Source organism: Poecilia latipinna, unplaced genomic scaffold, assembly GCF_001443285.1.
Source record: "Poecilia latipinna isolate Pla-1442-1.1 unplaced genomic scaffold, P_latipinna-1.0 Scaffold1706, whole genome shotgun sequence".
Taxonomy (NCBI): domain Eukaryota; kingdom Metazoa; phylum Chordata; class Actinopteri; order Cyprinodontiformes; family Poeciliidae; genus Poecilia; species Poecilia latipinna.
Window position 1 is genome coordinate 23,408 of NW_015114322.1, and position 16,208 is coordinate 39,615.

At 43.1% G+C, this 16,208-nt stretch overlaps 1 protein-coding gene across 2 annotated transcripts; it reads left to right on the forward strand.

The window, feature by feature from the left end:
* Positions 1-199: 199 nt before the first annotated feature.
* LOC106964713 (E3 ubiquitin-protein ligase TRAF7-like) lies at positions 200-16,198 on the forward strand. Of its 2 annotated transcripts, XR_001428482.1 has the most exons (7): positions 200-336; positions 373-3,137; positions 3,252-3,855; positions 3,944-4,105; positions 14,829-14,968; positions 15,677-15,787; positions 15,924-16,198. XR_001428482.1 is itself a non-coding variant. In XM_015060384.1 (5 exons), exons 2-5 carry the CDS (start codon positions 3,974-3,976, stop codon positions 16,078-16,080), a joined length of 540 nt encoding a protein of 179 aa, XP_014915870.1. In that variant the 5' UTR covers positions 3,146-3,855; positions 3,944-3,973; the 3' UTR covers positions 16,081-16,198. The 2 variants fall into 2 exon arrangements, 1 of the variants encoding a protein (XP_014915870.1); XM_015060384.1 differs by lacking the exons at positions 200-336; positions 373-3,137 and having other exon boundaries at positions 3,146-3,855.
* Positions 16,199-16,208: the final 10 nt, after the last annotated feature.

The following is a 16,208-nucleotide window of genomic DNA, read 5'->3' on the forward strand; positions in this document are numbered from 1 at the left end:
GTGCTGCAGCGCGGCTCCGGTCCAAGTGTAAACATTAAAGTCCCAAACAGAAACGCTGAAATATGAATGAGACGGCAGCATAACCAAACCAAAGAAGAAGCTTCTTCCTCACATCAGACGGCAGGACGAGCCGCGGCGTGACGCTGGCTGAGGCCATCCAGTGGCAGGATGAGTCCTGCCACTGGAGCTAACCCTAAACCTTCACACGTTTTATCTGACCTTTATTAAATGCATAAGTTCTCAGCAGGCTGAAATTCAGGAATGCCTCTGCTGCAGATGACCTTCATGAACAATATTTATGTTCTCAGAACCAGAAGCTCCATCAGGAAACAAAGAGTTCAAAGACAAAACACGGTGCAGCAGAACAAAGAGCCAGATTATCAGGAGGTTTTCCTTTAACACAACGGGGAAGGGAAAGGTTTTTAAAATTTATTAACAAATTCATTATGAGAGTCAATTCATTATATCAGTAGAATAAAACAGAAATATTACTAAAAGAAAGTTGTAAAACTGAGAAAAAGTCATTTTAAAAGCTCTGCTAGTCATCAGGCTCTGATGTTCATGTGGTTGTTTCTGAAAAATCATTTAAATGATAATCTGATGTTAAAGAGTATTTATCTGTAAAACTGACACTAAACGTTTACACAACACTCAACACCCCTCATTATGATGCAGTTTTTGTGAGTTCTCATAAAATTACTACTTTCTGTATTATTTTGATCTTATTCTCGTATTATAAATTATTTAAGGCTGTTTTTAAAAAGCGTCTTTAGTACTCTGCTGTATATTAAAGTAACTGAGCTTCAGAAATCTGACCTGGTTAAATATCATGTCTGTTTAAACCTGGTCTGCAGGTTGTGTGACATCAGCAGGAGGGTCAAAGGTCATGGTTTCCTCCATCCAGCTTCAGCTCTGCTGTTTCTAAAGATGAACTGCAGGAGTCTGGAATGTTTTATTTTTAAAGGTTTTCGTGGCTCTAGTGGCCTTTTCAGGTCAGACAGGAAAGAGGAAGACGTGTCAAAGGTCACCAGGCCGGGACTCGAACCCGCAGCACTTTTCCCTCATTTCCAGGTAAAATGTTGCTGAGACGAGTGAAGGATTGTTTTGTCTGTTTCGCTGAAGCAGTTCTGGGAAACCAGCCGACCACAGAGTGAGTTTGGGCCAAAGCGCCGCAGGCAGCCGGTCCAACCTGACGGGCAGCAGGGAGGAGCAGGAACCGCACAGGGAGAGGAAACCAGGAGCAGAACCCTGTGGTACCGCCGCCGGGCCGGGAGGGAGAGGTCACAGAGCCGGGCCGGTCCGAACATCCAGCCAGGTCGGTCCGATCATCCAGCCGGGTCGGTCCAATCATGCAGCCGGGCCGGTCCGATCATGCAGCCGGATCATCCATCCGGGCCGGTCCGAACATCCAGCCGGGTCGGTCCGAACATCCAGCCGGGCCGGTCCGATCATCCAGCCGCCCTCTGCTCCTGACAGAACATCAGAAAACAGCTTTAATACAAACAGCCACAAGGTTCTGGTTCCAGGTCCATTCCAGGTCTGTCGGCCCGGTTGCAGTGTGTCGGCTGGTTCAGGTTTCTGAGGAAGCCGGTTCTGATCCAAATGGGTTAATTTCATCTGAAAAGGAGCAGCAGAGGAAGAGAGGTGGTCAAGTTTTCCTCCATCAGACGCAGCAAAGACTCACTGCAGGACGACTGCACCTGCCTGGGATCTTCACCTGTCATCATCATCATCAGTTCTCTGAACCTCCATTTGTTCTGTGTTTCCCGTTTCCTCCAGGTTAATCTCTGTCTTCCTGTCTCTTTTCCATCCTTGACTTCTTCTCTCTCTCCCTCCGTCTCTCCCTCGTTAGCGGGTCTCATCCCTCACTCCTGTCGTTCTCCTGCGCATAATGACGAAGGAAGCGGCGGAGTGGATGCTTCTGATCTCCTCGGCTTTTTGAAGTTCTGTCGTCTGTTTTCTCTTTTACTCGCTTTGTGCATCATCTTCCCCCAGAGTGTGTGTTTGTGTGTGAATGTGTCGCCTCTTCTGTCTCTGAAGAGCTCTGAGTGCTTTATGTAACACACACACACACACACACACACACACACACGGTTTGTTAAAGGGACCCAGAGCTGAACCTGAATCTCACCTGAGCCGCCAAGCGGAGTCAGAACTCTGAAAGTCCTCTGAAGGACACGGCGTCCTCTCAAACTCTGCGTCCCACACGAGGACGTCCTCACAGCCAACCGTCCAGAGACGCAGGATCAAACACGCTTCATCTTCTTCTACTTCCTATCTTGTTTCCAGGCTGAAGTCTCCAGATAATTTGATAGATGAGGGTAAAACTGCTCAAGGACTCCTGAACATGGCAGTGAAGTCTGTAAACATACAGAGGATCCACGTTTTACCGCTGGAACAAAGGAGCAGAAACAAAAACTTTATTACTGAAAGTGGAGATTCTTTGGCTCCAAAGGGTTAAATCTTTGTTTCTCATTCTGTATTAAATGTTTAATTTGATTAAGTTTCTCCTGAGCTTTCTGTGTGTTTCAGGTTTTGTGTTCAGATGGATCTGCTGCAGTGGGACTGAAACCATCTGATCATCTGTGATGTTCTGATACTTTCACCTACCGAACCAGAACCTTCCAGAACATCGTTTCATAGAGACTCTGTTTTATTTCCTTCTTTTCTGCCTCGTTTCAGTTTGCAGCTGAAATAAGAAGCTGATTTTTTTCATCATTACATTAAATTAAGTGAAAATGAAACATAAATTTGTGGCATTTGGTTCAAAAAGTCAGAATCTCTGATCGATTCAGAGACAAACTTTTATTAGAAAGGAATGTTTTATTTGTGAATATTTCTGATTATTGTTTCTATAGACAAATGTTCCAGAACCAGAACCGGCAGTTCTTCCTCACCTCGGTGTTTTCATTTGAACTTTCCGTTTTAATGGCGCAGCCGTAAATATAAATCAGGTGTTTTATTTCGGATTCGGATGGATGAACCGTCCTGTCGGTACTGGGAAGCCGGTGGTGCGATCCGACTGCATCGACGCAGGAGGACCGTCAGAGACGGTCCTGACCTGATATGACTGCAGGGCCGGGTCCAAAGATCTGCTGTCGGCTCCGTAATCCTCCAGCCATGCGAGCCGGCTCAGGGTGGGTCACATACTTTCCTAAATGTTTTCACCTGGAGATCTGAGGCAGGAGCGTCCGCCAAGCTGAAACATCCAATATAAATCTGTCGTGTTTATCCCAAATCTTTATTTACAGCTCCCAGGTTCTGCTGCTAGGTGCCGTCAGTAGAACCTCCCTAAGCCGCTTCCAGCTGCAGGAAGTCATTCTGGGTTTCTCCTGCAGCAGAGAAAGAGAGCAACAGGAAGCTGCCGTGTGTTTGAGTGGGACAGCCTGATGACGGGACGTCCAACTTGTGACGCCTCCACTGAAGGACAACAACTCTCTCACTTTCTGGGAAATAAACTGGAGAAGTTCAGCTTTGGGAAGCTGACTCTGCGTTAGAGTCTGAGAAAGAGATTCTGTTAGAAAGTTTTAAAGTGATTTATGCTGAAACATATTCATTTGACTCATGAGTTATTACAGCAATTTGATGATGGGAAAGAGAGGATGTTCTTCATCCTAACTAAAACTGAAGCAGAGGAACATTTGGGTCAGTACAGAACCAGAACTGGATCGGACAGAAAGCTCTGTGGACCTCATTTAGTAATATTTCTATTGGTGGAAATGCAAATGGCCTTGAACTCAACTGAAATTAAACGTTTGATTCATTGCTTCGTTCCTCTAGGTTCAGGTCAAAGGCAGTTTGGTTGTCATGGCGACGTCTCAGACCTGTGATGATGTTCAGGATGTGACTCTGAAGGTAAAACCTGCAGCTGAACAGGAATCTGGAGAGTTTCTCCTACTGTTGGTTCATCATTTCCTAATATGTCCTGTGTTTCCTTTTTCAGACCTGGTTTGTTCCTGAATGAAACATTTCCATGCAGACTGAGGAACGTCTGAGCTTTCAGAGAACGGCCATGTTGGACCGTGGCTCAGATGAAAACAGAAATCTGTTGGACCAGCAGCAGAGTCCGGCTTGGTTCCTGTTCCAGCTCCAGCTTCACTTTATGGTAATCAGCAGAACACAGCAGGAGGAGGCATGAACCGGACCAGAACCTGGAGGACTGGATCCAGTACTGTCACATATTTTCACTAAAACAGATTTTTTTAAACTGCAACAGGACAAGTTATTCTGTTGCTCATTGTCCGATGAATCTGATCAGGTCAGATCCTTACCTGCTTTCCTGGCCTCAGTTTCCTTTTTGGATCAGCCCTCATGAAGCTCTCCTTCTGCCTGTGCTGAGGTGACCTTTAACCTTTGTCCTGCTAACTGAGGCCTGTAGAGTCTGAGATGCGAGTTCTCTGCTTTGGGCTAAATCTTTTTGGACATCCACTCTTGGAAAGATCCAAAGCTGATGAGATGTTTTCCTCTTGGAAAATGGTGGTTTGGAGATGACCTTTGACCTTCTGTGGAGTGATGAACAGCTGACGTCATTGCTTTGTGTTGTTATGTCACACCTGGACGCTGCAGAGCAGGAAGCTGATGATGATCAGCAGCTCCTGATTGAAGCAGAAGGTTCGACTCCCATGATCTCATGTGAGGACGGAGGAGCGTCTGTTTGATCACAGATCATCAAAAATAAATAACGTTGCGTAAACATCTCTCATTTTACAGCACAGCATGAAACATTCATCTGCTGCCGTCATTAAGCCGATAGCAGAAAACACCAGCAGAATCTGGGAGGAGAAATTCACTTTCTGTGTGTCAGTCTGGACCCAACATGTTTGCATCTTAAAGTGCTCTGAGTATAAATAGGAGGATAAATTAAACAGAAGAAGCAAACACTGGTCAGAACGTGGAGCTTCGCAGAAAAAGTGTTTGTGCAAAGCAGCAATTAGAGGCGACAGCAGAGAATCAGGTTCCAGAGAAACGCACAAACAAACGTCTGCTTTCTGTAAGCCGTCTGGGCCGTCACTGCCAAATGACCCGACCCGGTTGGTCCAGCGCCGGGACGGCCGAGCAGCAGGCTGTCATTATATGTTACATGTTCCCACTAGATTAGCTTTAAACCGCATATAATCACATGTTTACCACTGATGCACAAATATTTAAACCCAGAAAAATGTAAATATTTTTCATTTCAAAACTTTAATACCCAAAATGTGACTGAAAGAGACGGAAACTTAAATCTGCCGGCAGATTTAAAACACGAGATTTGGTGACATTCATTCTCAGCAGAATGAATGTCTTCATTCTGCTGAGTCAGTTTACATCTTGTTTTAACACATTAAACATCATGGCATCATCAGTTCACATTAATTATCAGGTTTAATTAATAGTAGTGACACGCATACACACACACGCAGACACACACAACACACACACACACACACACACACACCTGGACTTACATCAGTCTGAACCAACCAGCCATCTCTTCAGTCTTTTTCCTTTGTGACTCAGCAGATCAAACGTCGTTTGACAGAATCTGACATCAGTTCATGTTTTTATCTTTGAGAAAAAGATAAAAACAATATGTTAACAACAAGCACTGTTAACAAACACTAACACCAACCTTTACCAAACTGTTACTCACACTAAACCTTTAAAGAATCCACAGCATTAGGACCGGACCACACACACACATATGAAAACATGAAAAACCTCCAGTCATTAACACAACAGCTCATCCTTACATCCTTCAGATGAAAGTCAGGCCGGTACCAGACTCTGTGCAGTCAGAGCTGCTGGGTTCTGGTTCTGGTTCTGTGTGACCCACAGAAAACTCAGTAACTTTTCTGTTCAGGATGAAAAACTCTGAGACTGAGAGATGAAAGGATGATGTCATCATTCAGGAGAAAACGTATTCAGGAAATGTGTGAGTTTTTTCCAACACCTGGAGAACACACGCACACACACGCACACACACACACACACACACACACACACACACCTCCACCCCAGCTCTGATTAGTCAGCTGGAAAACCCAATAAACTGTTCTGTTCATCTCACCTGGTTCTCTGCATTGGATCTGTGAAGCTTCAGAGAGAAATAGATAAAGAATCATGAAGAAGAAGAAGAATACCTTTACTAGTATTATTAGAACCAAAATAACAGAACAACTACTGACAGAACCAAAAACAGACAATTTAGAGTCAGAGACACAGAATGTCCATAAATCAGAAATAAAGAACCACAAGCAGAAACAGGAATTATTGTCACTTCAGTGTTTCAGAGCATCAAACCAAGTTAAATATCGGTGAAAGACAACACAACAAACACAAACTGCAGATCTATCAGATCTGTCTGAAGGTCTGTGCTACATAAGGAGCTACAATGATGACAAAAATCTCTAAAATGAAATCTCATCAGAGTTTTCCATGTGACCTTTATGTTTTGGACTTGCAGATCTTCTCTTGTATCGCCTCGATCAAAACCATCCACTTCCTGTCAGGGAGTGGCTTTGTGGCGTTCCACACTTCAACCAAACAAAGTCTGATGATGAGGATGAGGAAGCTGCTCCGGCTGCTGCTTGGTGATTAAAGTTTAGGGAAAAGCGGATCATGATGTGTGGAGAAACATTCAAAGCTTCAGTTCCTGGAAATCTCTTTAAATATTTATGCAAAATCTTAAATGTGAAAAGAGAGGATGGGTTCAGCTGATCTGCAGCATTTTTTCCTTCTAACTGATTTCACTTCTTTCCCTTTGAGAGCTGAAGCTTCAAACCTTCATCTGCAGCAGCTTCCTGTTCGTCTCCTCATTTCCTCCGCTGTGTTCGGTCTGCTGGTCAGATTCAGAGTTCGATGTAAACCTCCCTCCTGCATATGAAGGCAGGCTGACCAAACGCGACATGAAATGAAACACCTACAGACACTTCAAACGTTCCCCACAGCGACCCGCCGGAGGCGGCGCCACTGGGAGGGGTCGCCTCTGTGCAGGTCGCTCAGGTACGCTGCAGCACCAGCGGACTGGGAACAAACTGGGACCAGCAGGACTTTAACTGGGCAGAGGGAGTTCAGGAGGAATTTACTGGGATAAAAGCTACAGCTCCTTAAAACCTTTCAGAAAATAAAGACAAAGAAATTCAAACCAGAAGTTCAAACTGATCGACTGAAACTGAAGCTCTGCAGGAAGTTCAGCCTGACGTCGTTTTAACCTCTGAGTGTCAGCGAAGTCTGAGCATGATGAGCGATACGATAAAATGAGCGATACGATGCGATGAGCAATACGATAAGAGTGGTACGATACGATGAGCGATACGATATGAGCGATACAATAAAATGAATGATATGCAATGAACGATGCAATGAGCTATATGATAAAATGAGCGATGCTATATGGGCGATACAATAAAATGAGTGATACGATGCGATGAGCGATACGATATGAGCGATACAATAAAATGAGTGATGCGATACGATAAACTGAATGATACGATGGACAATACGATGTGATGAGCGATATGATATGAACGATGCGATGAACGATACAATAAAATGAGCGATGCGATACGATATGATGAGCAATCAATCATCTGCAGGGAAACCAGTCACACATGAACTTCCTGCTCCTCCATAGTCACTGGAGCCCCAAATTATTTTACAGTTGTTCCCTGGTAGGTTTAGATTCAAATAAATAATGAAACAACCATAAATATGGAAATTAATAATAAATTGCAAATTGACATTTATCTACACTGCATGTCTCTTTGTCATTGGAAAGATGAAGAATCGTTGCAGGAATCGATGTTTCCTCTGACAGCTGAGCAGACTTTTCACATTTCCTCTGGGATTCTGATGATTTATCTTTTATTTTGGAGGGTTTCCTTCCCATCACCCTAATCTGGCCAAATTGAGAGATTCAGCATAAACCTGATAGGGACATGTATAGAGTTACAGGAAGGTGACGGGAACATTCTGGTCCGTTTCATTATCTTAAGGTTTAAGATAAGAAAACATTAACACAGAATATGAATAAAAGATGTTACAAGAACCGTTTAAAGACCCAAAGATCCGTTTAGAAAGTGTTGAGTTTCAGGTTCAGCTCCAGAACTTTGAATCAGAACCATGATTCAAATGGATCCATTACAAATTAACAACAGGACATTTCTCAGGACTCATGTTTTAGGAGCGTTAATTTGCTGCTGCAGCTGTTTGGACGTCGGACCAGGACCAGTTAAATCTGGGAAAGTTTCCGAGTCAGAATCACCGGAAAGCAGCAGCGGCCCAGACTCTGAAGCTTTCTGGCTCACAAGTCCAACTTTGATGCTGCATCAGAACCAGACCGCAGATCCATGACGTCACAGAACCAGCAGAGCCACTTCAGAAGGAGCAGCTGCTGACGAAGAACGCTGAGTCAGGCTGACGGGGCAGCTGGGCTGCACCTGCAGGAAGACCAGCCTCTGACCTCTGACCTGCAGCAGCTCACCGTGAATCTCTGCTCCCTCCGTCTCTGACCTCTGTGACCTCAGGTCCAGTTTTACCTCACCAGGTTTGGTTCTGAGCTCCGGTCTGGTCGCCTGCTGACCGTCGTTACAGATGATGAAACGAAGATCATCACTGGTTGATTTGACGAGCGTCTTTAGTTTCCTGTTTTATTGCCACATATCAGAAACCATAAAGCTGCAGAGGGAACCTGATCCGGTCATCAGGGTGTTTTAATTATGTTTCAAATAAACAAACTAAACTCAACCTGAGCTGGGCGTGGAAATCCCAGTGAGGCTGATCATTTACAGAACAGATCAAAACTGAATCAGGAAATAAACGGCATTAATCTGCTGAATCCTAAAGAATTTAAATGATGCGTAAAGAAAGCAGAGAGACTCTGCAGGTCTCAGTTTCCCACGTTGGACTTTTACATGTAACGATGAAAAGATTTTCATAAAACGAGGCTGTGAAGCTGCATGAATATTAAAATCTCCCACACAAATCTGAACTCTTGTGTAAATGTGAGGCCAGCTGTGCGGCCCGCAGCATTATTACCTTCCACTTCAATCTGTCCCCAGCTGACAGATTTACATCCCATCAGCCGAGGAGGCTCCGCTGAATCACAACGATGGAGGAGGAAGTGAGACGCAGCTGAAGCTCTGAGCCGCTGCAGGGGAAGGAAACTGAACACTGGATCTGCAGCATCTGAACCTGGAGAGGAATAAAGCTTTCATCTGACACGATGTCAGGATCTGGAGGAGAAACGAGACGGGATGAGAGTTAGCTCTCCATCAGGCTTCATGCTCTCTGGTTCTGTTTCTCTGCTCTCTGGAAATCAACCTTTAATTCAGTTTGTTCCACTGAACCAGGAGAGGAAAACATGGAAACACAGCAGAACAAACATCTTCTGTTGCTGTTGGCTCATCACAAGCTGATGTCACAGAAAAGATTATTGGTGCCTTCAGGGAGCGTACGTCATCGGGATGATGCGTCTGACAGGTTGAAGATTTATAGCCGGAAACCTGAAGTCACACGACACCAAAACTGCCGGAAAATATCAGAAAGAGAAAAACTTTAAACTGAACTAAACTCAGTCAAACTGACCAAAATTAGTTGAAATACATTTACCTTTACTGAACTGGCTGAGAGGAACTGAACTAAACTGAATGCACTTAAACTATTTTGCTAATGTGGCTGATTTTTGAACCTTCTAGAATAATTTTGTTAGCTTTTCTGTCTCCTGATGATTTCTCTAGATCAGTTAGGTTTTAATTATTTAAATTTTTGCTGTAGTTTCTTTTGGATGTTGGTCATTTCAGCTCTTTGTCATTTTGCAGCAGCGTTAAATGCTGCATTTTGCTGCAGGAAGTTTAGCGGAAACCAAATGTCAGCAGACATCAGGTTTTCCTGGAGGAAATGCTTCATTCCTCATTCAGTAAATCATCCCATCATAACATTTGAACTGTTTTAAAGTTGAAACTCATATTTACTTCTGTAAAAGTCCTTCATTAAAATTCAGTAGTTCACACAAAAGAAATGAAAAATCTTTCATTATTCTTCAGCTTCCAGTTTGGAGAGGATTTGTGGGTAACAGGGACGAGGTGGAGTCAGTCAGATGTAGGGTTGCCACCGTTCAGAAACCAAAATGAGGGACGCCCACCACGGCACGTCGCCCTACTCTCATGGGGCGGGACGGCCGCTGCAGTGATGCACATTATTATATGGCAGTTTTTTGTCTTTAACCTGTCGAGAGGACCCAAATTTGGGTCCTCTAGTGACAGGGGTGTCAAACTCCAGTCCTCAAGGGCCGCTGTCCTGCAACTTTTAGATGTGCCTCTGCTGCACCACACCTGAAAAGAATAATTAGGTCATTAGCAAGGCTCAGGAGAACCGATCTACACAGGGAGGAGGTAATTAAGCCATTTCATTCCACTGTTTTTTACCTGTGGCGCATCTAAACACTGCAGGACAGCAGAGGACTGGAGTTTGACACCCCTGTCATTGTGAATGACAGCCTGTGAATGACAGGTTAAAAAGTGACCCACAGAGCAATTGTTCATGCATAGAGTACTCCTAAACGGTACTCCGATCAGCGTAGCATACCTTAAACATGTTTAGTTAAGCCAGTGTAAAAAGTATTTGGTAAACTACCGAAGTACTGAGTAACTGATCATATCACCTGATTTAATATTCAAAATGTGTCCTCAGCCAAAAGTATAAATGTTATGTGAACAACAACAGAGCAATATTTCATCATTTGATATAATAAATGAGCCAAAGAGCCACTTGTGTCTCCAGAGATCCAGGCTGCAGATCCCTGGCAGATGGAAAGTCTGATCCTATACAGCAGCTAAAAGTGCAGTTCTATAATATTAAATTCATTGTTAAAGTAAAATTGTGAAGGTTAAAAATAAAAGTGATCCACTACTGAGTATTAACATAAGACATTTAGTATAACTTCTTTGGTTCCCCGTTGGTCCCCATCTAGATCCGCCCCTGGGCTGCAGGTCTGGGTCTGGTGCATTAATGACCACTGAACAATGAATTCATAAAATATATAAACATTTCAAAATAAAACATACAGAAAGCCCTAACAAACCTTTTAAAGTGGGAAGTATTTATGTATTTACTGTTAATCTGATTCATTCTTTAAATGATCATTTGTATTAATTTGGCTGATATTATTATACATTAAATAACCAAATAATCAAACCAATATAGTCGACTAAAAGCACAATAAGAAACTTAGTCATAGCAAAATGTTACCATATCAGGTCTGCTGTGTTCCTCTCCTGATCCGTTCATGCAGCAGCTCACACATTTGTTTTAATGCCTGTGTTCATCCTCACTAACATGTTCAGCCTGGGATTTGCGTTTTCCTTCTCACGTCTGTATCTTTACGAGGTTTTACTTCTAGTGGAGAATCTGGTCAGGACGTTTTAAAACGATCCGTGTTGACAGCAGCTCACCGCGGCTGCGCAGTGTCCGTCTCTAGGCAACCGTGACAACAGCGTCAGTCCGCAGGTTCAGGGGTCCTTCAGCTCCCGCCTCCAGAATTTAGCTGACCTAAATATATCCTGTGTTTTATTTTGGCCATTATTGTTATAATTAGTGTTGGTATGTGTGTGATAGGCGAGTCTATCGGACATTTATAGAAATACAGAACAAACCGCGTCCCGTTTCGGTTCAATACGGGACGATTCCGTATTTTAAGGGATCAGGGTGGCAGCCCTAGTCAAATGTTTGGTTTCTCTGAGACATTGTCCATCCGTCCGTCTGTTCTTCTGTCCGTTCTTCTGTTTTTCCCACCAAATGAAAATCTGGTTGAAAACGAGCAGAAGGACCAGAATCCAGACGCTGAAGAAGAGCAGCAGGGAAGCTGAACAATGTGAGGAAGGAAGCAGATGAGCTCACAGTGAACCTGTCTAAGTTTCATCTCCAGGCCACACACTGACTGGCGGCACCGACCCGGCCCGGTCCGCTGGACTCACAGAACCTGATCACATTCTGACAGTAATTACTCCCCAAACTGCCAGAAAACCTTCCTTCCTCCTGGTTTGTTTTATGTTTCTCCCACTGAGGGAAAAATCTGCTTTTCATTAAGACCTTCAGACCTTTGCTGATCGTTTAACTGCTGAACGTTTAGAAACCCGAGTGAAGCTGCAGATCGATCGTGGAAACAAAGTATTTCTGTGACTTTATAGCATCTTCAGTCATTTTAAACCTCCAGGGATTTTTTACAGGTTTTACTCTTTTAAATAAAGTGAGAACAGACGAGCAGAACAGAAAACAGGGAGCAGAGAAGAAAACCAGCTAAATAAACTCCAACAGTTTGAGTTTTTATTGTTAGCTTAACGGAAAGTGAGCCGGCTTCCAGCTCAACAACTCATCCTGTGAATTTGCCTAAAATGTGTGGAAAATGATCCTAATTTATCTGTTTACAGTGAGTTTTAATTATGATCACATCCAGTCACACAGGGAAGAAACAGGCTGATCCAATCAAACTGGAGAACCAGAACCCGGCCCAGCGCCGCCTGGATGATTACTGACAGAACCAAACGTTTGATGAATGAGGAGGAAACCACGATAATCTAACACCCAGATGGAAGATGTGATCTGCCTCGTATGGGGCCCATTTCTGCAGACACATCCTGACTGATGAGCAGAAACATCGTCCCTCACTTCACCTCAGTGTGGGAATAAAAATAAAAGCGTTTGTTCAGTTTTAGTAGCTGCTTTGACCTGATCTCAGGATTCTCCATGTCTACTTTCTCTGCTGTAGTTTATTCCTCTAATGACTCTCACCTGTTCCTCTGCTCAGCGTTTCACTCCGTGTTTCCAACCTGGATCTTTCCTGACGGTCTCCTGTGGTTTCTGCTGTCGGCTGTTATTTTACTGCTTTAGTTATCAACTGTAAAATGATTCTGGATTCCTCCTGTTGGGTCTCAGAACATGACAGAAACAAAGCTAAGAAAGCAACAGAAGCAGCAGCATCAACATGCTGGAGGTCAAAGGTCACGGTATCAACACGGCTCTTCTTCAGTCGGATGTGGATAAATCTCTTAAAGCCACAGTGGAAGGACTTCCTGATACCAGAATCATTTATTTACGGCTCTGCAGGAACGTTTGGCACCGACCCGGGTAGAAATGTTTGGTTCCACTGATGATGATCTCTGATGGACAGACTTTACATCCAGTCAGATATTCACTGTAGACTCCATCTCCAAACTTCTCTGGGATTCTTACAGGTGATTCATTTCTGCTTCACATCAGTCTGTCTAGTTTCTGTCTGGACCCTCAATGTTTCCCTCATTCTCTGCTCTGAGACCATCTGACAGCTTAGGACAAAAGTTTAGATTTGGATCTTTAAGTATGTTTACCTGAAAGACTTTTGTCCTCTGGTGAATCTGGTTATCTCTTATTGTTCTTGTCTGTTGTTTTTGTATTTAAACGTCGGCGATAGTTCCTGAATCACTGATTAATTTCTGACTTTATTCTTGTTCTCAGTTCTTCCTCTTGCCAGTCAGACTTCCTTTAAAGCACATCTCTTCATATCATGTTTATCATCTTTCTGTCAGAAACACCAGAGCTAACTGTGGCTCACTGCTGCCTCCTGCTGGATCTGATCACAAATGACACCCAGAACACCTGCAAACATCTGATCTCCCAGTGCAGATGATTTTCATCTGTTAGATTTACCTCCATGTGTTTTATATGCTTACATTTTTAGTAGTTAGTTTAACTTTCCAAACATGGACCACATGACCTGCCTGACAGATTTATTGTCTGATCCATACGTTGTTAATAATCAGTAAGATCTTGTTTGGTTGGTGAGAAAAAGCTACAATCTTGCTCTGTCTTTGCTGTTCTTTCTATTGCTGTTGTCTTCCTGTAGCCTTTATTGAAACTGTGGAAGCCTTGCTTACAGAGTGACTACAGTTAAACTATTAATTACAAGTTAGAGGTGAAAATGACAAACATGAAATATTCTTGACTTAAAGCCCCAAACTCCATCTTTTAAGGTCAGAAGAGCGAAATAAAAAACATTACTCTGCATCGTTTTAAACTTCAAACATCCAATGGTCATGATTTCTGAGAAGTTAAAAAAGGGAAGCGCTCAGTGCTCACTCAGTTCAGGCTCCATTTAGTTTCGTCGGATCAGAATAAGAAGCTGACTTGGCAAAGGTTTGACCGAACGTTTGGGTTTTGTCTCTGTGGGCCGTGGAGGGAACCAGAACCAGAAGAGTCTCCAGCAACGCTCTGGTTTGTAAAACAGAACCGCACAACCTCCTGCTCTCTGTCTCCACTTTGGCCATTCAGTAGTTTAATGGTTTCTGCTGAACAGAAACTTGTTCTGTTCACATTCTGTAAATAAGCTGGATTTTTACTCTTTAAGCCTTCCAGTCATTAGGAATATTTCCATTTTTAATCTGTTGCAGTACTCAGGTTTATTGAATATAATTCTGTCATTTGTGAAAAGAAATGATGCAGCGTTTTCTCAAAAGAACTAATTCAGCATGAGAACTTGTTCCTTCTGCTGAGATGACTGTCATGATTCTCCTGGCAGATGGTAGAAAGTTTTGGATATTTACAGAAACCGCTGAGTTCCTCATGTTGAAGCTGTTTTCCCATCGCTCTGCCGATCCGATGTTTCAGACTTTGAGATCAGCTCAGAGGATGAATGTCAGCTGGATGTATTAATGTCTGTGCCAGAAAGCAGAATGAAGCAGGATCCTCTGAACACCTGAGACAGTTTCAGACATTTTAAAGTCTCATCAGATTCACGTTTCCTGCTGAAATCAATTTAAGTTTTCTGCCTTGCAGGACAGCTCAGACAGAAGCTGACTGGTTTCTTTTCCAGACAGACTGAAGAGCAGAAGATGGAGGTGAGAGTGAAGGATGATCGGGACAGAGACGAGTCTCCAGGATCCAGCTGTCTGACTCTGACAAGCGTCCAATCCAAAGTCCAACCTGCTGCTCCTCACAATGAACCGTCAGACATAACGTATGAAATGCTTCTTATGAGGGTTTCACATCATAATAAACACTGGTTTATGTTATTGTTTGAGCACAAAATTCAGCCAGATTGCACTGACTAGTTTGTTGGGATCTCTGAACAAAGTCTGCCCCCTGCTGGGTCACTGAGTAAATTCACAACCTTTTAGAATAAAACCTCTTAGTTTTACAGAAATTACAAATTTTCCATTTAGGCACTTTAAACCAGGACCACTAAAATTCAGTCATTACAGGGGGATTTTAAAACATCCACAGTTTTATAATTCTAATAATTATTTAGACGCCAACCTGAGCAACAGCAGCGACTCTAGTTTTCCTCCAACACCTCTGGGATTCAGACCAATTAATACATTTAAATATGTATTTACTGAACCAGCAGGAGGGATTTTGGTCAAACCATCAGTGAATAAACAACTTGATGGAAAATGAACGAAGCTAATATATTCAAGAAAAACTAAATAACTGCTATGAAATATTACATAAAAATTCAGCCCAAGTAAAAGCAGATTATATTTCATCCAGAAAGGAAGTCAGATATTTTTTGTGTGTTGTGGATTATTTAAAATCAAATGTTTTCACAAATCAGTTTTTAAATATTTTATTCAGTAGGTGATTCAGTGTTTTTAGGTAAATCACTTTAACTAGATTACTGAATTATTACCAATTTATGGATCCTTACACTATATGTGTGTTTCAGAGGCCAAAGCCACATACAAACATCAGCAGCTTCAGGATCCAGCTGTGTGTCTCTGAAGTCCATAGAATCACCTCTGGCCTTTAGCCAAGAACCTGCATCATCTGGAACAAAGTAAGGCCATTTTCCTTCTCTGACCTGATGGAAAATGAACTTTTTTAGGTGTTACTATTAGAGTCAGCAGTGTCACACCCTAATGTTTCTCATCAAGGGTTGGTAAATTATTAGAAATGAAGAACTTTCTTAACAGAGGGAGGAAGAGGAGCTTTGTGCATGAGGAGGAGCAGCCATCCTGCTGTGGTTTGTGCTGCGATGTCCTGAAGGATCCGGTCTCTACCAACTGTGGTCACTGGTTCTGCAGACAGTGCACCAGTTCATACTGGGATGAGGCAGCTTCATCAGTATGAACTGGTGCACTGTCTGCAGAACCAGTGACCACAGTTGGTAGAGACCGGATCCTTCAGGACATCGCAGCACAAACCACAGCAGGATGGCTGCTCCTCCTCATGCACAAAGCTCCTCTTCCTCCCTCTGT